Genomic DNA, 27,376 nt, shown 5'->3' with positions numbered 1-27,376 from the left:
GCAGTTTGCGAGGGAGGTGTAGGTGGGGCCTCGCCATCTGTACGTGTCTCTTCTGGAGCCGCAAGCGCAGTTGGGGGCACCTCGGTAGTGTCCAAGTCCCCAACCCTGCGCCTAAGCTGGTCTATGTGCCGTCGCCACAAGCGTCCGTCTTCGAGTGCCACCTGGTACAAGCGAGGTCCAGTGACTCCCACTACTGTGGCTGGCACCCAAGGGATGTCCCCCACATAGTTCCGGGCAAAGACCTGGTTTCCTGGGACAAATGACCGTGGTGCGTTGGCACAGCCTGGGGGTTCAGCCACGGCAAAGTCTGGGTGTAGCCGGTCGAGCGGTGACCTGAGGCGGCGGCCCATAAGCAGTTCAGCAGGACTCCTCCCTGTGGCCGCATGAGGGGTGATGTGCTGCACGAACAAGTATTCGGCGACCCGCTCATGCCAGTCTCCACGGTCCAGGCGCGCCAGTGCCTCTTTTGTCGAGCGCACCATTCTTTCCGCTTGCCCGTTGCTGGATGGATGAAAAGGTGCCGTTAGGGCATGGCGGATGCCCAGTCCCAAAAGATACCGCTCAAACGTGCCTGACGTGAACTGCGGTCCGTTGTCAGAGACAAGGACATCAGGACACCCATGCGTTGCAAACAGGCCTCGCAGCACCCGGATGACAGCTTCGGTAGTGGTGGAGGGCATCAGGGCGACCTCCAGCCATTTGGAATAGGCGTCCACCACTACCATAAAGGTCCGGCCGTGAAAGGGGCCAGCCAGATCGATGTGCACCCTCGACCAGGGTGTCTTTGGCGTCTCCCAGGTGTGTCCCTTAGCTGCCGGTGGTGCAGGCCTCGACTCCTGGCACGCTTGACAGGCGGACACCCAGGCAGTGATGGCATCGTCCATATTAGGCCACCAGACGTAACACCGAGCCAACGCCTTCATTTTGACAATTCCCGGGTGGCCAACGTGCAGAGCCTCCAGGACGCGCTGACGGAGTCCCTGGGGAATCACGACGCGGTCTCCCCACAGCAGACAGCCGCGATGAGCTGAGAGTTCATGTTGTCTGGTTGCGAAGGGCTGGAACTCCGATGCAAAAGGCCCTTGTGGCCACCCCCTCCACACCCAGTTGAGCACCCGGCTGATGGTGCGATCCTGGGCAGATGCGGAGGCCACAGTGGCAGCCGATACAGGCGCTGCCGGAAGATCCTCAATCAGAAGGAGCGATGAAGCTGGAGCCGGGTCTTCCACAAATGCTGGAAGAGGGCAACGGCTGAGGGCGTCGGCATGGCCCATCGATTTCCCCGGGCGATGGATGAGCCGGTAGTGGTAGGCAGCCAGGAAAACAGTCCATCGCAGCATGCGTGGTGAGAGGACCGGTGGAGTTGGACGATCACCGGCGAGGAGGCCCAGGAGTGGCTTGTGGTCAGTGATGAGGTCAAAAGTCCTGCCATAGAGGTATTCATGGAACCTCTTCACTCCAGCCACAAGTGCCAATGCCTCCTTGTCGAGCTGGCTGTAATTCCGTTCCGTCGGAGATAGTGTCCTGGAAAAGTAGGCGAGCGGTGCTTCTCTTCCATCTGGAAAACGGTGACTAAGGACAGCACCGATGCCAAAAGGTGAGGCGTCGCAGGCAAGGACCAGCGGCCTGGATTCACTGTACTGTACCAGCACACTGTCTGAAGAAAGGAGAGCCTTGACCGCGTTGAAGGCCGCCGTCTCCCGATGACCCCAGGCCCAAGGCGTCTTAGTGCTAAGGAGTCGGTGAAGAGGCTCAGCCACTGTGGCTTTGTGGGGCAGGAACATGTTATAAAAGTTCAGCAGCCCCAGGAATGCCTGCAACTCCGTTTTGTTCTTTGGGGTGGGGGCCTGCTGGATAGCGCGGATCTTGGCTGTGGTTGGATGAAGGCCGGAGGCATCGATAAGATAGCCCAGGAACTCTACCTGTGGAACGGCAATCTGGCACTTCTCCCTCTTTACCTTGAGCCCGGCCTCCTGGAACCTGGTCAGCACGGCACGGAGGCGCTCGAACAGCTGCTGGTGTGAGTCTGCAGACACCAAGACGTCATCAAAATATGGTACCACGCCCGGAAGCCCTTGCAGGAGACGCTCCATAAGGCTTTGGAAGATGCCAGGAGCCACACTCACCCCGAACTGCAACCGGCGGCAACGGAATGCCCCCCGGTGGGTGACGATCGTCTGGGCTTCAGCAGTGGCATCATCGACTGGCAGTTGTTGATAGGCTTGGGCAAGGTCCAGCTTAGCGAAGACCTTACCCTCACCCAGGGAATGCAGCAGGTGTTGGACAACAGGAACCGGATAAGCGTGCTGCTGAAGTGCCTTGTTGATCGTGCACTTGTAGTCAGCGCAGATTCTCACCGACCCATCTGGCTTGACAGGCGTGACGATGGGGGTTTCCCACTTTGCGTGGTCAACCGGCTCCAAAACCCCTTGGGCGATCAGCTTGTCCAGTTGTTCGTCCACCTTAGCCTTGAGAGCAAAGGGAACCCGGCGTGGCTTTAGCTTGATGGGTGCGACTTGTGGATCAAGGCTAAAGGAGATGGGCGTACCTGTATATTGGCCCAAGGTGCCGTCAAAAACCTCGGCAAAGTCTTTGACCAGACCCTCAGTCTCTGCGTTAGAGATGCAGTTGATGCCGGTGACTTCCAGGCCGAGGGCATCAAACCAGTCTAGCCCTAGGAGGCTTGGCCGCTGACCTTCGACCACCACCAACCGGAGCAGGCCCGAAAAATCCTTGAAGGCGATCCGGAACCGGCCAACGCCTACCACGGGAATGTCGTTTCCCTGGTAGTCTCTCAGGTGTACGCGGTGAGAGTCGAGTTGCCTTTTGGACACTCTGGGTACCAGTCTTTTGATGGTGCTCCATGACACGATGGACAGGGCAGACCCGGTGTCGATCTCCATGTCACATGGAGCTCCTTCAATGAGCACCGTGACGTTCAGCTTGCGTCGCGTAGGCGAGTCGGTTTGGCCAATCGTGGTTCCAGACGGGCAGCGGCAGTTGGTGAGAGCGAAACAACTTTCCTTGGCAGACTGGAGTGAAGACTTGGACTTGCGAGTCGATGAAGGGGGGGTGTCAGACGGAGCCGATCGGCAGACCTTAGCGATGTGGCCCCTTCTGGAACACTTCCTACAGATGGCGTCTCTGAATCGACACTTGGCACGGGAATGGTTGCCTCCGCAGCCAGCACATTCCGGTTGGCCCTTGGACTTCTGTTGGAACTTCCTGCGCTCCCGCTTTGTCTGGTGCACGTCATCGTCTTCACTGGAGGATGCCTCCTCACTGCTGGCCTCTTCATGATGCACCGGAACTGGCTCCCTAGCAAGACGCGGGCTGCTGGACTTGCGGATCTCCTGGGCGGAGCGTTCAGCAGCTTCTGAGGCCACAGCCTCCTCAATGGCTTTCTGTAGCGTGAGGTCTGGCTTGGCTAGGAGGCGCCGTTGCAGATGGATGTCCCGGACCCCGCAGACGATTCGATCCATCAGGGCATCGTCTAAGTCTCGGAACTCACAGTGCATTGCAGCCTGTCGCAGGGCGGTGGTGTAGTTGTTGATTGACTCCCCCTCTGCCTGGTTCCGGTGGTAGAACGCATGGCGGGCAGCAATCTTGGACGGCTTTGGTGCGTAGTGGTTGCGGAGCTTCTCTTGGATCGTGTCCCATGGTTTTGCCTGGACTGCTTCAGGCGCAACCAACGCTCGGGCCGTCTCAAACACCTCAGGCCCACAGAGGCTGAGGAATAGGCCCCGCTTCCGATCCTTTGATACTGCTGTCAGCTCGTTGGCTTGGAGGTAGCAGTCGAACCGAGCGAGGTAGGAGTCCCATGATTCAGAGGCTGGCGCAAACGGCGGTAGAGGTACAAGTGAAGCCATGATTCCGATGCCGGCGTGAAGGGCGATGGATGGAACACAGTGCTCTAGCCAGAACAGTCAGCTCTGAATTGGTTCTGCCCAGTGATTTCGCTCAGTGATTTCGCTCTGTGATTCAGCTCAGTGATTCAGCTCAGTTCAGAGGCTGGCCGCATCTGGCTGTGCTCTGATGTCCATCTATCCCACCTTCGTCGCCAGTGTTAAGTCGTGGGTTGACATAGCAGCCGGCACAGCGATTTCTTCAAGTAGCTCTTTATTATGGTAAGCTGAAATAGAACTAACTGCGAACAGCTCAGCCGGCCTGTATTTATAGGCAGCCGGCTGTCAACATTGTAACCACAACAGCCCAGAGTTCCCGCCAAAAATAACTGCCGCGGACCTGAGTGAAAACTATCTACAGACCTGAGTGAAAACTATATACAGTATCCCCCTGTTGGCCCAGGGTGAAACTACACTACATAACATCCCCACCACCTTTATATACTGTAATAAAGTTGGTCATAATTATTTGTCCCTATATGTGGCAGCCACACACTATGTGGAGCAGTGGTTAGATTGCTGTAAAAGTAAAGGGACCCCTGACCATTAGGTCCAGTCATGGCCGACTCTGGGGTTGCGTTGCTCATCTCGCTTTATTGGCCGAGGGAGCCAGCGTACAGCTTCCGGGTCATGTGGCCAGCATGGCTAAGCCACTTCTGGCGAACCAGAGCAGCGCACGGAGACACCGTTTACCTTCCCGCCCGAGCAGTACCTATTTATCTACTTGCACTTTGACATGCTTTTGAACTGCTAGGTTGGCAGGAGCAGGGACTGAGCAACGGGAGCTCACCCCGTCGCGGGGATTCGAACCACCGACCTTCTGATTGGCAAGTCCTAGGCTCTGTGGTTTAACCCACAGCGCCACCTGCATCCCTTGCTGTACTAGGGCTGAAATCCCCACTCAACCATGCAGCTCAAGGGTTGGGGGACGGCGGACCTTGGGTTTGCCATTCCGACAGGGGGAAGACTCATCTATGCCACCCTAAAATCTTTGACAAAAGTGTGGGATAAAAATGTAATTAAAAATAGCCAAAATAAAACAATGGGTTTAAATATTGCATCATGATTTTGGCATTTGTCCCTCTAATCGTTGCTTGTTTTATGCTGTGATAGTGAGGCCTAGTGTACAAATACAGGAGAACAGAAAATGATTATACGTAGTAACAATTTTAAAGAGATAATTTAGTTTGGTAGTGCACGGGACTGTTAAACTCAGGGTCGTGGGTTTGAGGCTCATGTTGGGCATTGCAGGGGTTGGACTAGATGACCCTTGTGGTCCCTTCCAACTCTACAATTCTTGAGCCTTGCCTCTCCCCCTCCAAAAAAATATCTTTCCCCAGCTCTCCAGAGCAGATTTAGGGAAGGTTTGGGTGCATGCAGAGCGAAGCGGAGGAGGAGGAGAAATTCCACTGCGCGAGCGAAAATCCCTCCACTGGTGGATGCGTTAGTTGAAAACTGCCCCATAAATATGTAATTATATACAATAAAATAAACATATGGCCAGCGGGGGAGGGGCAGAGGAGTCACGGGTCTGCCAGTATGACTACAGTCTCCACTTTGTGCTCCAGAGGAAACATCCTGTTTCATCCCAAATAAATTTGTGCTCTGGGTTTTCTTTCCGAAACGCTAAGGCAAAAACACTGAGGGCACAAGAGGCAAAAATTCTTAGTCTTACATACTCTGAAACTAAGCACTCTCAGGTACCCTCCAACACACTCGGGCGAAAAACGGGGATACAGTGGTACCTCAGGTTACATACGCTTCAGGTTACAGACTCCGCTAACCCAGGAATAGTGCTTCAGGTTAAGAACTTTGCTTCAGGATGAGAACAGAAATCGTGCTCTGGCGGTGCAGCAGCAGCAGGAGGCCCCATTAGCTAAAGTTGTGCTTCAGGTTAAGAACAGTTTCAGGTTAAGAACGGACCTCCGGAACAAATTAAGTACTTAACCCGAGGTACCACTGTACCATCTTCTGGGGCCATACTCCTGTGTGAATCATGTGACCCACGCAAGATTGTGGCACCGAAGGATCAGTGGCGTAGCGTGGGGGGTGCAGGGGGGGGGCCGGCCGCACCGGGCGCAACATCTGGGGGTTAGGGTTAGGGGGCACAAATCCACGGGTTAGGGGGCGCAAATCCACTGGTTAGGGGGCGCAAATTACTTGCCTTGCCCCGGGTGCTGACAACCCACGCTACGCCACTGCGAAGGATGCACTTTTTTCAGGGTGAGATCACGGCACCCAACATGGCCGCGTGCTCTTGCACACAAAAAATGGGATGTCCCAGTTTTATCTGGACAGTAGAGGGCTATGGTTTCAGGCACAAGGCTGAAATGTGCCTCCCGTTCTAATTCAAAAACAAAGGTGTGCCTCAGCTCTCAGAAGTTTGGGAGATGTTGGTCTAGATCAGGGGTCAGCAACCTTTTTCTGCAGGGGGGCGGTCCACTGTCCCTCAGACCTTGTTGGGGGCTGGACTATTTGGGGGGGAATTCCCCCCCCACGACTCTCCCCTCCCTTCTCCACAGCACTGGATGAGCTCCGGTGGCTGCTTACCTGTGCCTTGTGAGCAGCAGGGGCTGGTGGCGGCGGTGGTGGGATGATGAGCAGCATGAAAGGGCTGGCTCTGGAGAGGGGCTGCTTAAAATGGCGCTCAGCCAACCGTGGCTCAACAAAGCCCAACCCCCTTCCTCCTCTAGGCAGGGCAGGGAGAAGCCAGGAGGAGGGAGGGAGGAGGTGCCGCCACAGTGCGTGAGAGGGAGTGGGGGGGGAATGGTGCAGCCCAAACGATCAGCATCCACAGGCCGGATCCAGAAGGTAATTGGACCGGATCCGGCCTCCGGGTCTTAGTTTGCTGACCAATGGTCTAGATCTCCTCAGAAAGACTAATACGGCTACTTTGTGGGGGGGAAGTTCCAAGGAAATGTGAATGAGGTTATTCAAATAAGTGCTTTCAAACCCCCAGTTCCAAACAATTACATTGAAACCACAGACACATTCTTCAGGTCAACACAATGGCATAACTTATTAAAGTGTGGTGGGAAGTGGTGCGCACATACATTTGCTGCCTTCTTTCTTATGCATTTGTTTTCAGGGCACCCAATACCCAATCCACTCCCACAATAATGAAAATGTTGATTAGGGTTGCCATATTTTCAAAAAGTGAAAGTCCGGAAACAAAACTAGTTGAGCGTTTTTTTTGGCCAAAGTTGTTGAGCTAATTTTCTTTTAAAAAAGAAGTTGTTTGAGCTATTTTTATGGAAATTCACAGCTGAATCCCAGCTATGTCCATGAAATTCCGGACGTATGGCAACACACACACACACACACACACACACACACACAATTTGGCATGGGTTTCTCCCCACCCATTTCGATTGGCAGGCTTTTATGCTTTTTGCCCCCTTGATTGTGCCCCCCATAGGGGGAAAGCCAGCCGCTGGCATTTTGTACAGCAATTGCACCACTGCATTCGAGCCAGGAAGTTCTAAGCATCATAAAGCCTTTCCAACATAAAGCAGGTATAGCCTGGGCAGTTTAAAATCCTGTTGATTTTCCAAGATGCTTTACTTAGCTGTCCAAATACATCACATCATAAATTGCCCAGTGATATACAGTGCTGTACTGATGAAACACAGGACATTAGGCACACAAAATTCCTTTCCTCATCTTAAGAAATCAAGTGCTGTGTTGCTGTACTAATAGTTGATCATTATAAGTAGAATATACATTGCAGTTACTTAATATTTATTTTGAAAGATTTAGAATGCTCACAGGTTTTGGTAAGTGTTCAGCTTTGGGATATATATATATATATATATATATATATATATATATATATATATATAGTATGCAACTTCCCTGTGAAGAACTGAAGGAAGTTACTTAAAGAAAATCATGCCCACTGCATTTTAATCAAGACTTTTTTATTTGCTGTTATATTTCTATCATTAACACATTGGCTCTTCATCCTTTTCTCTTTCAAAAAATCTGGCTAGAGCAATAAACATTTTTCTCTATTAAAAACGAAGGTTGAATTCTCCAAACATTAAGGTTCAGAGGCTTCTTTACATTTGCTTTATCTCCCAGAGCATCATACATCTCAAGTAGCATTTTGCTAGGCAGAACATAAAGTGACAGTTCAGTTTAATTTTTCTTTCAAGCAGCACTTCCCAACTAGAGAAACATTTGATAGAACTTGCTTTTTCAGCGTTGTTCTCTTCCCAACCCCCTTTGTTATTATACATACATTTTTTTTCTGACTCTATAAGAATTTACATCCAAGTTGTTTTATATATACTGACTGGTATGCTTTTTTTGACCCCTCTGAAATGTTTACAAAGGGATCTGAGTCAGGATGCAGTTCTTATATTTGGCCATACATTCATTGTGTTCTTGTGTTTTATAAACAATGGCTTACTAAGCTGAGATGGAGTTGCTGAAGAGAGAGAGAGTGTGTGTGTGTGTGTGTGTGTGTGTGTGTACACACACACACACACACACACACACACAGATATACATACATATATGTCTGCCTATGTATAAATATATGCACATGAAAAAGAGCGGCTGACCTCAAAGGAGTCCCTTTTATTCTTATTTCAAGACGAGATTGTCACTTGTATTCCAGATTTCCACCGAATGGAGGCAAACTCACAGGCTACTTACAGCTCTGAAGTCTGGTTCGGTGGTGGTTATCCGACAGGAGGTGAATGACGGTGTCACTGTTAGAGAATCTGAGATGGCTGCTCCACCGGGGATCTTCCTTTTCTGTCTCCAGAAGAGATGCAGCTTCACATCTGGGGCTTCCACCTTTCTTGTTATCGCCTGCATATAGTTCCATCAGTTCCAGTTCGTGCTTGGCAGCTGTCTCCAACACTCTCTGCTTGTTATAGTATCTGACAAAGTTATTAATGATAGGGTGGATCGGGAGTGCAATGGCTATGACCCCGCAAAGGAAACTGATGGCAGCGTTGAGCTTGCCCAACGTGGTCTTTGGGTAAATGTCCCCATAACCCACCGTGGTCATGGTTATGATGGCCCACCAAAAGGACTGGGGGATGCTCTTAAACATCGTCTCGGGGTGGCTCTGCTCTACCGTATAACCGAGGGCAGAAAACACAAATATCCCAACAGCCAAATACATCAGGAGGAGCCCCAACTCCTTAAAGCTTCTTTTAAGAGCGTAGGTCAAAGTCTGTAGACCCGAGGAGTGCCGTGCCAGCTTGAAAATCCTTGCGATCCTCATGATCCGAAGTGCTTGGATGGCTTGCTGCACGTTCGTTAGCTCCATCAGTTTGGCACCTAAGTGGGTCAATATCAGGCTGACATAGAAGGGAAGTATTGCGAATATGTCGACAGTGTTCATGAAAGAAAGAGCAAAGTGCAATTTGTTAGGCGATGAGATGAGTCTGAGGACGTACTCGAGAGTAAACCAGACTATGCAAGCTGTCTCAATCTTATCCAGCACTGGGTGCTCAACAGATTTTCCTTCAGAGTCCTCCACCTGCAGTTCTGGGATGGTCCCCACACACATCACTACCGATGAGGTTAGGATGAGTAGAAAAGACACAACTGCTATTACTCTAGCTGGGTACGAAGATTCTGGTTTTTCCATGAATTTCCAAATGTACTTTTGGCATTTTTTCCAGCTGTTTTCGGAGGTGTCCAGTCCCAAGTCGTCCAAAATCAGCTGGACCCTGCGGGCAATCTCTTCTAGCTCTTCCTTTTTTTCACTGAGATGAGTTTTGCAGCAGTCATCCAGGAATTTGAGATCCACTTTCCAAAACTCCATTTCGTTCTTAAAACAAATGGGACATATCCCTTTCTTCATGTGAACCTCCCCAAAATAGTACAGATCAATTATGCATTTAAAAGCATCCGGATCTCTGTCGAAGTAAAATTCTCTCTTCCCAGGATCATAGTCATCGCAAAGTGAGAAAATGGTGTCATATCCCCCTGATAAACAGTTCACAAGCTCTGCTAGTCTCGTGTTTGGGTACTGATTGAGATGGTCTCCGTACAGCACCTGCCTCACCCCGCCGACATTGACGACAATCTCTGTTTCTTCACTGTTCTCTGACCCGTCACTTTCCAGCTCTTGAAAACTAATATCATCTGCCATTTTAACGTTATTGCCTTGTTTCCAACAGCCTTCTCCTCCCACAAGTTATTACGGGAGAAGCTTTTCGATAAATCAAGTCAGCTGTTCATTAGCAAAACCTTAAGTGGCAACGACTTTGAACAGGACTGGGGGGAAAATAGACTGCAAAAGGAAAACCTGCAGGCTGCGAAACCTTGCGAAGTCTGCAACAAGCTGCAGTGGGGAGGCAAGTCATCTGTCTGCTTGCGAGTGAGAGAGCGCGGTTGTTTAACTAGCAGCGATTGCTCCAGTAGATTTGAACGAGGAGTGGGGGAGAGAGAGAGACAGACAGGGAGACAGAGGAACACTTAAGGAAACTCACCTATTGCTGTTTTCAGCTTTTCTTTATTTCCTGAAATGGCATTGATTTGCCATCGGAGATTCTGGTTCCTACAATAAGTCCCTTATGCCTAAATAACAAAAAAAGTGAACGAAACAGTTCGGAGAGAGAAAGAGAGGAAAAAAAGAGACAAGTCCCATCAGCCGCTTTTGTGATGTCTTGGCTTCAGAGAGGCTCACAGAGGGAAATCTGTTGTGTGTCTTTTGGTACAAACATATTCTGGAGTTTTTCAGCAGCTCCCTCACACAAGGGCTTGAAGTGTGCGAAGGATAAAGTTGTGCTTGTTATCCTCCTTGCTGTTTACAAGCACAATAGGACTTCCAGGCTGCCGTCAAGTGCTTTCCAAACTCTACCCTCTTCTGGTGAAATGCAGTAAAAACAGGAGCAGTACTGCAAGGTGGGGATTAAATACCATTGATGGGTGTCTAGGGATGTACAGTGCGGTTTCCTTATTTGCATGTTTATTATTGGGTCGGGGGTACATATTCTTGAACATTCAAGGAAAGAAGCATTTATATATAATGTGTTTAAGGACCATTGAATATATCTGGGGGAGAAAAGTTGGTAATGCATTAAGGACAGACTTTTTTCTTTCTTTCGAAGAGGCATTTACATCATGGGATGCCAAAATGTTGTTGCTTCCTCCTTTTTACCGGCACCAGTCCTTTCTCTCTGAAGAAGAAACTACGTCCAGCTCAAGCCAACTAGGTGGAGGAACAGATTCATTTCAGTGCAAGAGTAGAAGTTATGAGGCATTCTGTTCTTAGCTACAGTGAGAATTTGGCAGTGGGCAAGTTTTCAGAACAACCTTCTACCATGTGAGCGCAGTTGAGTTTCCGCCTTTGGGTTGTTGCGACCCTTGCAGAGATCAGGTACACTAATGGTTAATTTTTTTCTATATCAAACTGAATTCATATTTTGCTGTCTCTTACAATACCTCAATCAAGTGGGCAATTTTACCAGTCCTTGACAGGGATCTTGCTTTGAGGTTTTTGGTTTGGTTTGGTTCTTTGTTTTTACACAATCAAGCTATGTATAAGTTTTATGAAATAAATAAAATGAATGAATGTATGCCACAACAGAACTTGGGCGCCAATAGCTGGTCCAAGACACACCGAGCAAAAATTCAGCTGCAGAAGTTTTCATGCTTTCACGGGAAACAGCACTTCCTCTATTTGTTGTGCTCTCCAAGTTATTTCACGCAGGGTACATGAAAGGCTCATAATAACGCAGTGGGTTTTAATCATTCCCTTTGTGATGTTAAATGAGCCTGTTTTGCTAAATTCTGGGGCTTGTTTTCAATGACCAGTCAAGAGAGCCACACAAATAAATTGCTTGCAGTTGGTGGTTAAAACAACAACATCCTCTGCTCCAGGCCAGTGTGCTTTCAACCCGCTAGGTAAACAAACAAAATAGAAGCCAAAGCAACCACATTTTTCAGGCATGTTGGCCCTATAGTTTGGGCATCCTTAATAGCATGGTATAATTTGGTTGCTCATTTTTATGATGCCATTACGCACCCCAAATTCAAATGGCAGTTGCAGAGGGAATCCAGGACCACAGTCGGACAAAGGGTTATATCCCACCTTCCCTCCCTGCCATGGGCCTGATCTGGTCTGGAGGCCTCTGCTCCTGGTATTCACTATTTAAAAAAATCAAAAATCTGGCCATTCCTAATTGTGTGAAGGATGTGATGCCTAGTTTGCTCTGAGTCAGTCCCAGAGATGCACCAGGGCCAACTTGCCCTAAAAAAAAGGTGGCTCACGTGGTTGATCTACTCAAGTGTAGCTTGGAGACTGGTAACTCACACAAGCCCGTGGCAATCTTGAAGGCCTCTTGAAGGCCTCCCATTTCTGTGCTTCACATGTGAATGAGGCAGGCATGTTTTATCTCATCTGGTTTTGCCCCCCGTTTGATGCAGTGCTTCTGGTTGGAAATAAGAAGGTGTTTGCACTGTGGGCCGGAGAAGTGTTAGCAGCAGGGCATGTCAGGCTGCAGAGACCCCAGAAGCGGTCCAGGGGTGGTCCATGCTGATGCTGGACTGACCTGCCTTCCTGCCAACCTAGCAGTTCAAAATCATATTGGCGTGAGTAGATAAATAAGTACCACTGTGGCGGGAAAGTAAACAGTGTTTCCGTGCGCTCTGGCTTCCATCACAGTGTCCCGTTGTGCCAGAAGCGGTTTGGTCATGCTGGCCACATGACCCGGAAAGCTGTCTGCTGACAAACGCCAGCTCCCTCAGCCTGAAAGCGAGATGAGCGCCACACCCCATAGTCAAATTTGACTGAACTTAACTGTCCAGGGACACGGGTGGTGCTTAGGGACGCGGGTGGTGCTGTGGGTTAAACCACAGAGCCTAGGACTTGCCAATCAGAAGGTCGGCGGTTCGACTCCCCGCGACGAGGTGAGCTCCCGTTGCTTGGTCCCTGCTCCTGCCAACCTAGCAGTTCGAAAGCATGTCAAAGTGCAAGTAGATAAATAGGTACTGCTCCGGCGGGAAGGTAAACGGCGTTTCCGTGTGCTGCTCTGGTTCGCCAGAAGCGGCTTAGTCATGCTGGCCACATGACCCAGAAGCTGTCTGCGGACAAAATGCCGGCTCCCTCGGCCTATAGAGCGAGATGAGCGCGCAACCCCAGAGTCAGTCACGACTGGACCTAATGGTCAGGGGTCCCTTTACCTTTACCTAACTGTCCAGGGGTCCTTTACTCCCTCTGCAATGGCCTTCCCTCCCCACTGTAAATGTCTTCCCTTTTTAAAAAGCCCATGGCCTACAGAAAGCTCTTCTGATTCCTATCTGACATGTTAATGATAGATGGTTCTAAAATAACCACGCAAAAGGTTTTGCTGGGCTAATTTAAGCATATAAGCTCATTCGAAGGAATGCTGAATGCATGACAGATGTAACACGTTTGCAAAGTCCAGTGGATGTTGGGGAGCTGCACTTGATAAGCCAAGAAGCGATATTTGCAAAGTCAACATTCTAAGTGTGACCAGTTAAAATCAACGCATTGTAAATTCTTCACACCAATGCAAAGTCTCCCTTGCCATTTGTGCAATGAGCATGCAGTGTCCCACTAGCAAACTTGCTTTCAAACTTCTTTTAAAGCACATGGCTTCCCCCAAAGAATCTTGGGAACTGTAGTGTTTTTCCCCCAAGGGTGGTGAGAATTGTTGCTCTGTGAGGGTAAAATACAGTCCCTGGGATTCTTTGTGGGGAAGCTGTGTGCTATAAATGCATGGCATGGATGTGACCTGAATTAGGAGTTAATTAACACATAACACAAGCCAAGTTCAATACAGTTTGTATTTTCTGTGTCACTTATTCATTTATTTATTCATTCCCCTGCCTTCAATTTCTCTGCAAAGTCTCTGAGGACATTGGCATAACAAGGTACCAAAACAAAAAACTAAAGCAATGCTGTGCCCACGCACCCATAATTTTCCTTGCACAGGAGAGATCCAACCCCCTTTTCCTCTTTTTTTATATCAAATTTACCAGTGTGGGGGATTGAAAAAATGTAAAAGAAAAAGCTAGACTGCTGGATAATTACTGTCACTTGTGGGATGCTCTGAACAAAATAATTAATTATGGCATGGTCCTATAAATAATTCCATAAATCAAGCAAAAAGCAAGGCATGAAACATATGGTGCATACTTCCTAAAACATTTCTGCATCTTACTCATACCATTAAATGTACAATTTCATCTGGAAGTACCAATTAGTTGCAAAGATACATAGCTATAGGTAGAAATAGATGTATAAAGAAAATGTGCTGTAATTATTGATTTTTTTAAAAAAATAAACGTTCTTTTTTCTTCCCCAGGGCAAATTAATCTTCTTCTTGGCAGATATATATTATTCTGTCTGTCAATCTAATACATTTGCCTCACTTTTCATCCAGAGCATTCATACATGGTCCCTCTCACTTTATCCTCACAAGATCCCTGTGGGGTAAATAAGGTTGAGACAAACAGGCAAGGTTGCCCAGTAAGCTTTGTGTCAATCAGGGATCTTATTTCCTCCTTTGACTTCCACCCAAGAATTCTGGATAAACTAGTTTGCCCCTCAGAGTTACAATCCCCAGTACCCTTAAACTACCATTCCCAGAATTCTTTGAGGTATGTCATGTGCTTTAAATATGTGGTGTGTATACAGCCAGAATGCACATAATGTACAGTCATACCTCTTGTTACGTTCCCTTCATGTTGCGGATTTTCGGGTTGCAAACGCGGCATACCCGGATGTGTATACTTCCGGGTTTTGCTGTACGCGCAGAGGCATTCAGCGCACTTCGCACATGCACAGAAGCTCTCTATCACGCTCTGCGCTTGCACAGAAGTGCCGCTCTAGTTGCAGACTTTTCAGGGTGCGAACAGCACCCCAGAACAGATTGTGTCCGCAACTAGAGGTACCACTGTATATTACAGTGGTACCTCGGGTTAAGAACTTAATTCATTCCGGAGGTCCGTTCTTAACCTGAAACTGTTCTTAACCTGAGGTACCACTTTAGCTAATGGGGCCTCCCGCTGCCACTGCGCCGCCAGAGCACGATTTCTGTTCTCATCCTGAAGCAAAGTTCTTAACCCGAGGTACTATTTCTGGGTTAGCGGACTCTGTAACCTGAAGCGTCTGTAACCTGAAGCGTCTGAAACCTGAGGTACCACTGTATTGTGTGCAGAAGGCCTGCCACTATATATTGTTCCTATGTTTTTAGTTGGTTATATATATATTCATTACATTATATGTATTTATTCGCATACATTTCTAGAAAGAATTTTAAGTCGGTTGTTGCATTTCTCACATAGGCTGAATTTCCTTCAGCTTCAGGGTTAGTTTCCTCATAACACTTTAAATCCAAAGTACTGGACCAAAAATATCACACATTAGCAGGCAGCACAAGTTCCTTTATGTATGCGCCTTAAGGTTTCTCTGATTTCATGGCATTTCATATGCAATTGGCCACGGCTAGTGGAGGGAATAATTATAACCCCAGAATAGACAAACCTGAAGCACTTTGTAGAACACAACTAGCATTTTAAAACCAAAGCTTTAGAATTACTGATTCAGTGTTTGCTAGCCAAATGAGAATTGACATCCAATCCTGAGCTGTCAGTATCATTCTTCAGGAAATAAACAAAATTAAAATGGACTCACTGTCTTAAGACTGGATTTTGTAACAAAGGCAGGTGCTGGTTGATAATTTGCCACCCAGGGTAGTTATCAGAATCGTAGAGTTGGAAGGGGTCTTGAGGGTCATCTAGTCCAACCCCATGCAGTGCAGTAATCTTTCACCCAACGTGGGGTTCGAACCCCCAACCCTGGAGTTAAAGAGTGGGCAAAACTAGATAGAGACAGAGAGCTGCAGTCAGATATCCTGACATTTATGTTCTTCTTTAAAAACTACTGGGGAAAGGGATTGGAATCAGGGTAGTGGAATTGGAGGAGGGGATGTGCTTGGGGGGCGCTATTAGGGACAGGGCTTGTGTGAGTGACCCCACCCCTCTACAACCCTTTTACCCTCATGAGACGCTGGGGAAGTTAAGTTGATTACAAAAAAAAGTACTATCAACCAGAAAGTTCATCCCTCCCCAGCAAACTTGACGTAGCTGACGTTTCTGAATTTTTGTTTGGCCTTAGCTGTGTGCCTCGAGATTGCAGTTTCTGAGGTTTGTAACCCCCAACTTTGTACTTGTTAACAATCTATTTCCCTTTTGCTGGGTTTGCTGCTGTCCCTCCGATAACAAAACAGCACTCCATGATGGGATTTGTTGGTCGTGGTGAAATGGAATTTCATTTCTAAAGGACTGGATGCAATCAGGGCAGCAAACGACCCAACCTCGCATCCTCACCAATGTGGTGGCTTGGTCTTGTCATTGCCACGTGGTGAGCGAGGCTTTTGCAATAGCAACCTGACAGTTGCTGCTTACATCTGCAGAGGCAGTTTCAGTGTGGCTCCACCAGACGCCGCAATGCACGGGATGCCAAAACAATACTGTAGAACGAAGCATGAGAGGCGGCAAAGGAGGCACCGAATTTTAGCGTCGCCCAGGCACCACTGAAATTTGAGAGCCTGAACGCCACCACTGAGGTCTGTAGAAGTTTTACTACAAAGCTCGGATTTCACATGTTAAGGTGCTTCATGGGCCGTGAAAAATTTAGGCAGGCGTTCGATGCAAAATCTTGTTTTATTATAACAACTTTAGAGCAAACAAGTATTTAGAGGGAGACCTAGCCTGTGGAAACAAGTTGTCAGCAGAACCTGAGACAGAACTACTTCAGCTATTGATATGGTGAAACTACAGTGGTGCCCCGCAAGACGAATGCCTCGCAAGACGGAAAACCCGCTAGACGAAAGGGTTTTCCATTTTGGAGGTGCTTCGCAAAACGAATTTCCTATGGGCTTGCTTCGCAAGACAAAAATGTCTTGCGAGTTCCTGCGGGGTTCCCCCCCCCTTTTCCCAAGCCGCTAAGCTGCTTATCAGCTGATCCGCTAAGCCGCTTATCAGCTGATCCGCTAAGCCTCTAAGCCGCTTATCAGCTGATCCGCTAATAGCGCTAAGCCGCTAAGCCACTAATGGGCTTGCTTTGCAAGACGAAAAAACCGCAAGACGAAGAGACTCGCGGAACGGATTCTTTTCGTCTTGCGGGGCACCACTGTAATAGGGAACCTGGACTGTATTTCTAAACATCACACGTGTAAACTTAACTGGGGAACATGAACTGAAGAGCACTTTGATGCCTGTGTTCCTACCTGTCAGCCTCTCAAGAAGCATCTGGTGGGCTACGTACTATGGAACAGGATGTTGGACTAGATGGGCTCTGATCCATCAGGGCTCTCCTTTTGTCCTTTTTACTGCTGAATAATGTACACCATTCACATGTCAGTTGCAGCCACGTGATATTATTGAGTATTTTGGTGGTGGATACCCCTGACAATTTATAGCAGCTGATGGAAAGTGTCATCATGTGCCCAAAGACCTACTGACTTGGGCTGATGCGAATTAAATTTCAGAACATCTGGAGGGCACAAGTTTGGCAAAGGCTACTTTGCTACTAATTGGACCACCTGCATTTTTATTTTTGCCTTTTAACGTTCCCTTTGCTGCCGCCTTTCTCTCCATTAACACTTTGCCCCATCAAGCGGATATCCTATCTACAGGCCGCCAATTTCTGCTAATGAATACATAGCGCGTGATGGTTTTCCTCTGTTTTACCATGAAGCAATTACGAATGTCATCATTAGAAGATTAATTCAACAAACAAAAGCATCTCTAGCCGTGCCCTAGGCAGATGCTGGAAATTTACTCTCTTGGGAAACGTAAAGTTGGTGTTCTCTGTGACGTGATGGTTGATATGAAAGAGCTGTCTATCTTCAGATAAGTATCTAATTAGGCAGAGCTGTTATTTGCCGACATCTCCCCCGAGGCCATGTTCGCAACCATGCAGCAAGGAGATAGTACTACTGACCGAAGGCTGGTTTGCGAGAATGTTCACGTGGACCCATGCTAGATGGTTGCACTTGAGTGCTGTAACATTTATGTTTGCTCCAAGAGGCCTTTTCAAGCCCAGCTGTACCTTATGGGATGATTTGTAGGCGCTGCCATATTTAGCTTCCTTGTCTGCCTGGATGGGAGGATGCAGAGATGTATATGTGTGTGTCTATGTAGAAATGCTTGACAGGTGTGGAGGATTCCCTGGTCCTGAATGGGGTAACTGTGCCCCTGAAGGACCAGGTGCGCAGCCTGGGAGTCATTTTGGACTCACAGCTGTCCATGGAGGCACAGGTTAAATCCGTGTCCAGGGCAGCTGTGTACCAGCTCCATCTGGTACATAGGCTGAGACCCTATCTGCCCGTGGACTGCCTCACCAGAGTGGTGCATGCTCTGGTTATCTCCTGCTTGGACTACTGCAATGCGCTCTACGTGGGGCTACCTTTGAAGGTGACCCAGAAACTACAACTATCCAGAATGCAGCAGCCAGACTGGTGACTGGGAGCGGCCGCCGAGACCATATAACACCGGTCTTGAAAGACCTACATTGGCTCCCAGTACGTTTCCGAGCACAATTCAAAGTGTTGGTGCTGACCTTTAAAGCCCTAAACGGCCTCGATCCAGTATACCTGAAGGAGCGTCTCCACCTCCATCGTTCTACCCGGACACTGAGGTCCAGCACCGAGGGCCTTCTGGCGGTTCCCTCACTGCGAGAAGCCAAGTTACAGGGAACCAGGCAGAGGGCCTTCTCGGTAGTGGCGCCCGCCCTGTGGAACGCCCTCCCACCAGATGTCAAAGAGAACAACAACTACCAGACTTTTAGAAGACATCTGAAGGCAGCCCTGTTTAGGGAAGCTTTTAATGTTTGATGTATCACAGTATTTTAATATTATTTTGGAAGCCGCCCAGAGTGGCTGGGGAAACCCAGCCAGATGAGCAGGGTATAAATAATAAATTATTATTATTATTATATTATTATTATTATTTGTGGTGCTGGAACACAGTCTTCAGTACAAAGGTAAACATCACATCCATTGCTCCACCCACTTTTGTTTCTGGCCCCGCCCACTGCTCCTAGCATGCAGTCCCTAAAAGATTCTCCAAGGAGGGAATGTGGGTCTCAGAAATGCAATTTTTTTCTCGAAAAAAGAGGTGCCAGAACTCACCAAGAACGCCTCCCTTGTTCCCTTATAATGGCAGTGGCATCCACCTGAGAGGTGCCAGAACTGAGTTTCAGCGAGTTCTGACTGGGGGGGGGGAGCCCTGGTTGGTGAAGAAAATTCCCACTCCCTTTATTAGAGTATGACTCTGCTGCTGCTCAGAGTCCTTCAAAGGTTAAAAAAAAATGGATATTAAGGGAATTATTGTAATATTTTGAAATGCAGTTTGATGATAAGGATTCATTCGATCTGGAAGCATGAGAAGTTAGCTAAAAAACGATAATAATTGATTATTAGGCACAACATTTGATTATTGGATAATTTGTATAATTTGGAATATATCATTAGGTTTGATTGGAAATTTTTAATATTTTCTTTTTTAAAAAAAAAAAAAGAGTGGATATAGGAAACAGCTCTTTACATTACCTTGCAAACAACCCTCTTCAAAAAAGAGAGAGCGAGAGAGAGAGCAGGGTGCTCACTTCTCCCTAGGGTGATTTCCCATTTCTCTCAAAAAGGACTGAAAACAGTATGTGACTCACACATACTATCAGCCAAGTCAGGGATAGTCTCAGGCCTGACTAAACATGACACCAATAACATTTTTTAAAACTTAAATTACCAGGTGTTGCAGGGGTAGTCAAAAGCACTGTGGCACATAGGGTAGGGAGGGTGGAGCTGTGATCTTTGTAAAAAAAAATCATTGCCACCATGCCACAGATAGCATGGAGGAGACTGCTGTGCCAGGACAGGGGTAATTTACAGTGGTACCTCGGGTTAAGTACTTAATTCATTCCGGAGGTCCGTTCTTAACCTGAAACTGTTCTTAACCTGAAGCACCACTTTAACTAATGGGGCCTTCTGCTGCCGTCGCGCCGCCAGAGCATGATTTCTGTTCTCATCCTGAAGCAAAGTTCTTAACCCAAGGTACTATTTCTGGGTTAGCGGAGTCTGTAACCTGAAGCGTATGTGACCCAGGGTACCACTGTACTGATATCACAGTTAGGAAGGATAGCTTAGAAATTCCTGCTGAATATGCCACTGTGCCAATGACTATTCGACCCCCACATCTGATAGTTAATTTAAAGAACCCCCCCCCCATGTGGTTGCTAGTCAGGTCCAGTGCTTGAAACAAACTAGTTCATTTGAATGAAGTTCAAAAATCTCTGAACTACACCTGAAAATATTCTCCATAATTGCTGGGTGAGCTAAACGCAAAAAAAGTTCATTTGGGCGGCAGAATGTAGAATGGTTTCTAGTTTTCTAGTTCATCTTCAGGTTCATTCCCAACCCCCTTCCCCAAAGCAGGAGCCAGCTGCTGCCCCTCTCTTCAGGAAAAAGAAAGGTCACAGCCCAGGGGAGCCTCTTGCAAATCCTTCTAAGCCTTCTATCCCTTTGCAAAGATAATTTAACATTTTGAATGAGCATCCAGATTGAGTTACACCAGCCTGCCTAGTTTCTCCAGTCATCATTGCATGGTACATCCACTGGCTTCAGAGCTTGAGGCTTTTTGCCCAGGCACCAGCAACAGCTGATTCATTTATGGCCAGCCAACATCACACCCCAACAATGTGACCTTGCTATAAAAGCAGAGGAGCGTTTGAATTCCACCTCAAAGCCGCTGTCATTCCAGGCTAGATTTATATAGCACAGACGACAGAGTCGGAAGGTCCTTCATACTAGGCGAAATTAGCTGTTTAGATATTGACTTCTTCATTGTTTTGTCAGATGCATTACTGCATTCTCTACCTACAGTCTCACTTTGCACTTTTAGACACTCATAGAAACAGCAACTGCTTTTTGTCAAGCATTTATATGAGTAAATGCCTTAGGCATTATTAGTAATAACTGCTGTGGTATTTGGCTAAGCTTGGATCAACAAACATAAGCAGTTAGTTCTTTCAAGTGTGCTCAGTCCTGTACCATGAAGCTCTTGAGTTGGACATTCAGCCTGCACAGCAACTGCTTCATCTTACACAGGATTCAGTTCAGTTCTTCACATTTCCACTTAATGTTTACATATATATTTTTTTAAAAAAAGTCCCCATGAAAATTCAACAGCATATTTTGGTGTGAATTTCTCCTTACATACACATTTTCAAATGCACTTTTGTCCACTATAAATGCATCTTTGCAGAGCAATTCCCCCATGTATAATGCTTTTCTATATGTTGTTTTCACTTAATAAATGCATTTTTATGCACACTTTGTCAAGGAGCTGTCAGGTGAGTACAGGTCATCCATAGGGCAGGAAGGAACTTGAGACACTGAATGCAATTAAGCTTTTATTCATAGAAAGTAAACAACACAGCAGAGGTCCTCTTGCTCATCTTACCTCACTGAAGACGTTGCTGGAACTGACCACTGGCCCCGCCTCCCCCCTCTAGCCTCTCACTCTGGATCCCTCCCAAGTAAACATAGACTGTGGCAAGGGGCTGAACGTCTCCTCTGGGCCTGTGTGGCCTGTTGCTCAGTAACGTGCAGGACTCTCCTCAAGTGGGGTGTCAGGAGAGGAAGAGACCCAGCAGGACTAGGACTATCCAGCTGCCAGGCAGCAGGGGCAACCTCTTGATTCCTCTCTGCCTATGTCCACACTCACACTGAGACTCTCAGCACCCAGTCCTGTTCTGGAAGGCCCTCCGTCTCCTGACCCCACTTGATCACTCAAACCACCTGCTTCTAGCACCTCCCAGCTCTTCCCTTCTGCAGACTAGTCCCCAGTGTCCCACCACCACTATCCAGGGTCTAAGTCATTATCATCAGTGTCATACCTGGGGGGCTCTTCCTCATCCAGCTAGTCCCTGACACCCTAGTATATGCATTTTTGGTACATCTTGCTTGACTGGACCCAACTACATTACAAAATTCAGCGAAGTGTAAATTTTGAAGGATGGCTGTGTTTCAGAAAGTGGGGATTTGGTAATAATAATAATAATAATAAATTTTATTTATATCCCGCCCTCCCCAGCCGAAGCTGGGCTCAGGGCGGCTGACAACAATGGTAAGTTCTCCTTGATTTTTTAAATGTATTTTTATTAAAGATTTTCTTGGTTTGCAAAAGTATGTGCAATGTCTCTCTCTCTCTCTCTCTTTTTCTCTCTCCCCAAATAACATTTTCTATGGATCAGTTTCATTTGTTGAGACATTAGGAAGAAAAGGGAGAAAGAGGTGGAGTGGGGGAAAGGTAAGTGGGGGTGGGGTCAGGTGGCGGTGTTTCTATTTTGCTTAATATATGTGGGGTTTTGTGTCAGCGGCGCTTGTGCAGGTTCTCTGCTATTCACCGGTGTTCCTTTGGTGGTGAGAGAGGTTGGGGTTGGCAAGTAAGTTCTCCTTTAAATGTGAAGTGAATCACATTGCTCCCCATCCCTAAGGGTTGCCAGTTCAATTTTGATCCCATAGGAAAACCTTCTCCCACGCAGAAAATTAGTGTGGCAGGGAGAAGGAAGACACATGAGCCCACCCCCACCAGTTGAGGTGGTAGGGTCCAGCAAGAACTACACCTAGGGATGGACTAAACATACAAGTAGCCAGGCAAGTCTATTCCATGCATATTTTCCCCCCAAAGGGTCCTTAAAATTCTGCACACTTTAAGGAGATTTAAGCTGATTTGAAGAACTTACAAAGTGGCCTGTGAGCCACCAGGGATGGTACAGGGGGAAAGAAAGATAGTGGCTCCTGTCAGATATTGGGAGCAGACCTCTTTTGCTCTGTACAGTTACCCAGGAAGGGGTTGCATTTTGTTATGTACTGAAGTTCTCACCCTGGGCCAGCAGGGGGATACTGTAGATAGTTATGCAAATGAAGGATCGAAAAGTGACGTTCAGTGATTGGATAGTTTTAGAATGTTGCAACAGTTACAGTTGTTCTGTAGCTCTATATAAGCAGGCTGACTGAGCTCCTCAGTTAGTTCTGTTCCAGCTTACAAAATAAAGAGCCGCTTTGGAGAAATCGCTGTGTCGTCTGCTATGTCAACCCACAACCTAACACATTTCATAACACACTGCTGCTTCCAGGTGCTTTGGAGTCACTTTCCAGTTGCTGCAAGCCAAGCCTCCGTTGTTTAAAGGAAAGAAGGAATCTGGGAAGCCTTTGGACCCCCTCACGTAAATGTAAATTGTGACAAACTATGCTCCAACCTAATCCACATGTCGATATTCCTATCTGAGCATGATCCAGCAGGTGCCAAATGGGGAGGGTTGCTCCAAATTGCATGGCGAACCAGAATCCTACCTTATTTCCAACTAAACCATGTAATCCTGCTGATCATGTAGCTTAAAAAATAAGCATAATCAATGGCACTTTTAAATAAATGCTTTCAGAATAAAAGGCAACAGACATTTAAAATCTTCTTCCCATTCGTTAGCAACGGTATAATTATTACACAGAGGCAGCATGTGCTAGGCCATGAAAACAAGTACTGAAGACTGTATTGCTGAAAACTGTTGAGAAATAAAACACTATAATCAGCGACCTTGAAACACGTTGCTCTCTCTCCCTTTCATTTTGAAGGGGGTTGTTTCAAATACTGTTCAGTTTCATTAGGACATGGCATAGGTAAGAGAAAACGATCAACAGCGGTTGTGCGTTAGCGATGCTTCCAAACTAAGTTCTTAGCAGTGGAATGCTTTTCTAGCTTCTCCTTCTCTTTCTTCTTTTAATATCTTAGGGAAACGCCGCCTCATAAATGAAACAATGTTTTAGTGTTATAAAATCCCATCTGGTCATTGCTGCTTCAGCAACATTAGGGTGTTTCACCTAATTGAACACTTCTAATCCAGTCTTCAGTATTAGCAAAATGCTGCTTAAACCGAAGTGTTACAGTGCTATCACACTATAATGCTAATTTTAAAAAAAGATATGAGAAAACACCTTTCCAGTCACTGCCATTCTAGGACTCTGTCACTCCCCCTAATTAAACACTTCCAGTCTACATCCTGATGCAATACAGATGTTAAGCATTTTACTTATGTCAAATGCATTATGACATGGGTGACATAGGTGTGCGATCATTCTTAAACAAATATGTGCTTAGCACTTAATAAATCTTTTTCTTTTAAAGGGTTACTCATACATTCCCCACCCCAATGGCTGCTCAGGTGGATTGAACACGTTCCTCACTCACGTCTGCTAATGCTGTGAACCCCTCCATTGTAGGCTCAGATTATATATGTGTGTGTGTAAATAAACCATATATCATAAAGATATATGTGCCTCATTCCAAAAGGAAACACAAACTCTGGGTAGACGTCTGGAACCCCTGGAATCTCGCACCACTCAGAGATTGGGGTGATGTATGACAATATGTAGTGAATGTGGCCTGGGTGACTTTGCCCCTGCCACTCCCTCTAAACCTGGAAAAACAGATTAGCTGATAATCCCTGTGTGTGTAGATACTGTCCTTAAGCTCCCTTGTGGTATGGTGAGTTATAAATATGAGCAAGTCAGGACATACTGTATTGATGAAGTCACTTTCAAGATGGACCCAACTTATATTGCAAATGATTAATAGTGGTGTAATTTAATACTGAAGAGGAAATGCCCATTTTCAGCAGCTGCAAGTTTCTTGGATCTGTTCCAGCTTGCAAACCAAAGCTTTCGGGGAAGAACAGAATTGTTGGCAAGGAGGATGCAAATATTTCAAGTTCGTAGGGTTCTGCATAGTGTTCAAGTGCTGTTTCCATATCTGTGGAGGCCAATATCATTTCATTTTAGTGGGCATTCCAGCTGCCATGCCCAAGCCAAATATGCGTAGCAGAAAATAAGGAGTAGCACCTCCTACACTGCTGAAGTTTTTGCCTCCCACAAACTTTAACAATTTAAGGGGGGAATTCCTTTTTTGGGCTGCAGTGGAAGTAGACAACCGTCCGTGTATCTATTATCTTCTAGATTAGTTCCACCGATGCTAAACAACAGTAATTACTTCGAATATTACAGCCTAAGGCACAAACATCATTTAGTTCAGCGTGGCTTGTGCTGTGAGAGCGCTATGAAGTAATCTGTCATGGAAACAGTGAAATTTCAGTTCAGTTCCAAATGGAACGGTGCAACTCTGGAGAGAAGACTAAAAGTAAGTTTCTTTTAAAAAAACATTTAGCAAAAGCTGATTTCAGTGTAGGCATGCCCAATCAACATTTATGTTATGAGGAATGTTCTGGGTAATAAAGAGCACCCATTACATATTATGCGGCAGCGCTGGTGTGTAAATGACAGGCAGATGTTTGAAATAAGGGGTGGAAGCTAAAGTTGAAGAAAGTGAAACATCATGACTGTTGTTCTGCAATGCTTCCTCACTGTTCCTGCATTATTGCATCCATCCTTTTACACCACCTGTTCTGCTTTCTGTGCTTTCGTCATCCCAAATCCGCCCTCCCCTCCCCAAGTGTAAGGTTAGTTGCACGATGATGCCATGCCGCCATGCTTTACTTTTTGCACTTCTAAAATGTTTATGCTCAGGCTGCGATTCCTGTGCTATCCTGTTCCTTATTTCCACACGCAAAACTTAAAAGAAATGCCTGTGTCATCAGGAAGAACGTGGAAGTGATTACATCACAAAGAACCAGGTAACAATGGGGGGAGGGATGTTACACATCTACGAACATATTGGCAATGCTGGAGGACAGACTGCTTCTGGTGTGATCCCTTGGGGCACATTTCCCTGCAAGCCAGAAAGTGTCCGCTCAACTGCCAATGCTTCTGCCATGTAGATGTTATTTTTCTGTCACCATTAAAAAACAGTAGAAAATGCAAAACCCAAAGAGTACCCAAAGTGAACTCCAAAACAAATGAGGATATGTCTCAATATGCTGGAAAAAATGGCTTTTATTTTCTAAACAGCCCAACACATGTTGAGCAAATTATTGTTTAAAGGCCTTCTTCAGGGGATAGACTGGGGAAAAAACAGCCTTCAGAGATCTCTGTAGGATTTATCCCTCGTTCTCATTAATTGGTAACTAGTCAAAACACCTTGGACCATTTTGAAAATAAAATCTATGACTTTGCTGTACTAATGTGTACATACATAGCATTGGCGGAAACAGCTGTTTGTGTTCCAGTCCTTACTTTTCATTAGGCAAAAGCTCCTCAGTTTATTTTAAAAGAAGATTCGTAGTTTTAAATATCATCTGTGGGTTGGTATTGGGAATCTAACAACAGGTGGGATGGGGAGCAACCATCATGAAATGGAATGTGTGGACAATTTTATAATAGAGCTGATAGTAAGCTTTTCATACATAAACCTGGGACAAATCTAATGTTGGTTCCCTGCAAACCCTGGTTTGCAGATTGTGAGCCAACCTTGGAAGTGTTTGTTCTCTCTCCCTCTCTCCATCCTTGCTGTGCATTATGGTTTCATATTACAAATGTACTGCCAAAACCCATGGTTAGTGCAAACCATGATTTTCTCATAAATCCGATTCGAAACCATGGTTTAATCTGAATTTGCAAACCATGATTCAAAGGGAATCTCATTTCCATGAACCATAGTTTTGCTGCTGCACATGTACTGTGAAATCATGGCTAGTGGCGAGAAGAGAAACAATGGGAAATTGCTCTGGAGAAAAGGGGAAACCGGAATAAGAAGTTATTCCAGTAAGTGATCCCTGATGTGCAAGTCTGCAGGGAGCCAGTGTGATGCCTGCAATCTACTGTGTATTAGATTTTGATTTTTTTTTTCTCAAAAGGACCTTATAAAACCTTTATTTTACCATCCCCAGAATTCTCATCTCTTTATAGGCTGCTAGGCTCCTGCTTTGCCATCATATTTATATAGCTAATGAAGGTTAAAAGAGCCAGCTGGATACATTAATTTGACAGTAATTACTGATAACCTTGCGATCAGTTCACAGGAGAGCAGTATGAATCAGCCAGGAAAAAAACAAAACATTGTCCTAAATAGCAAGATTATATTTTTCAGAGGAAAAGTGTTTCAGATATGGTTGTCTTCCCTCATCTCCTGCCTCAGTCTAACAACTTTCTTTGACTCTTGAGCTGGGAAAAAACCCAGCACGTGGCCAGTCTATGATGTATATGTACATGTAAACATCAGAAATATGGAATATTTCTCAGGTATAGTTACTAGTGAGGTCCTCAATAACTATTCTATTTACATCTCTTGGGCAGGAAAATGTTGCCCAACTTACGGAACTCACTGCCACAAAATGTGTTGGTGGCTTCTGTTAGTTGGCTTTAAAAGGGGGGGGGAATCAAAGAAATTTAGAGAGGTTAGTTCTATCAGCAGTTATTAGACACCAGAGTTAAATAGAGACGATACTGAGCTTGATGGGTTAAATACTGGATTGTATTTAATGTGCATAGGTGGGTCGGATCAGAACCATACTGTGCAAG

The 27,376-nt window shown here is 46.5% G+C and overlaps 1 protein-coding gene across 2 annotated transcripts; it reads right to left on the bottom strand.

Moving 5' to 3' along the window:
• Window positions 1–7,804: 7,804 nt before the first annotated feature.
• On the bottom strand, window positions 7,805–14,046 carry KCNF1 (potassium voltage-gated channel modifier subfamily F member 1). Of its 2 annotated transcripts, XM_083495651.1 has the most exons (2): window positions 10,150–14,046; window positions 7,805–10,058 (listed from the first exon to the last, which is right to left on the bottom strand). In XM_083495651.1, exons 1-2 carry the CDS (start codon window positions 10,235–10,237, stop codon window positions 8,560–8,562), a joined length of 1,587 nt encoding a protein of 528 aa, XP_083351777.1. In that variant the 5' UTR covers window positions 10,238–14,046; the 3' UTR covers window positions 7,805–8,559. The 2 variants fall into 2 exon arrangements, with proteins under 2 accessions (XP_083351777.1, XP_083351776.1); XM_083495650.1 differs by having other exon boundaries at window positions 7,805–10,154.
• Window positions 14,047–27,376: the final 13,330 nt, after the last annotated feature.

This window comes from Podarcis liolepis (assembly GCF_965112155.1).
Source record: "Podarcis liolepis genome assembly, chromosome: 3".
Classification (NCBI taxonomy): domain Eukaryota; kingdom Metazoa; phylum Chordata; class Lepidosauria; order Squamata; family Lacertidae; genus Podarcis; species Podarcis liolepis.
The sequence above is the reverse complement of the archived record's forward strand: the minus strand, read 5'-3'. Positions and strand labels throughout refer to the sequence as shown.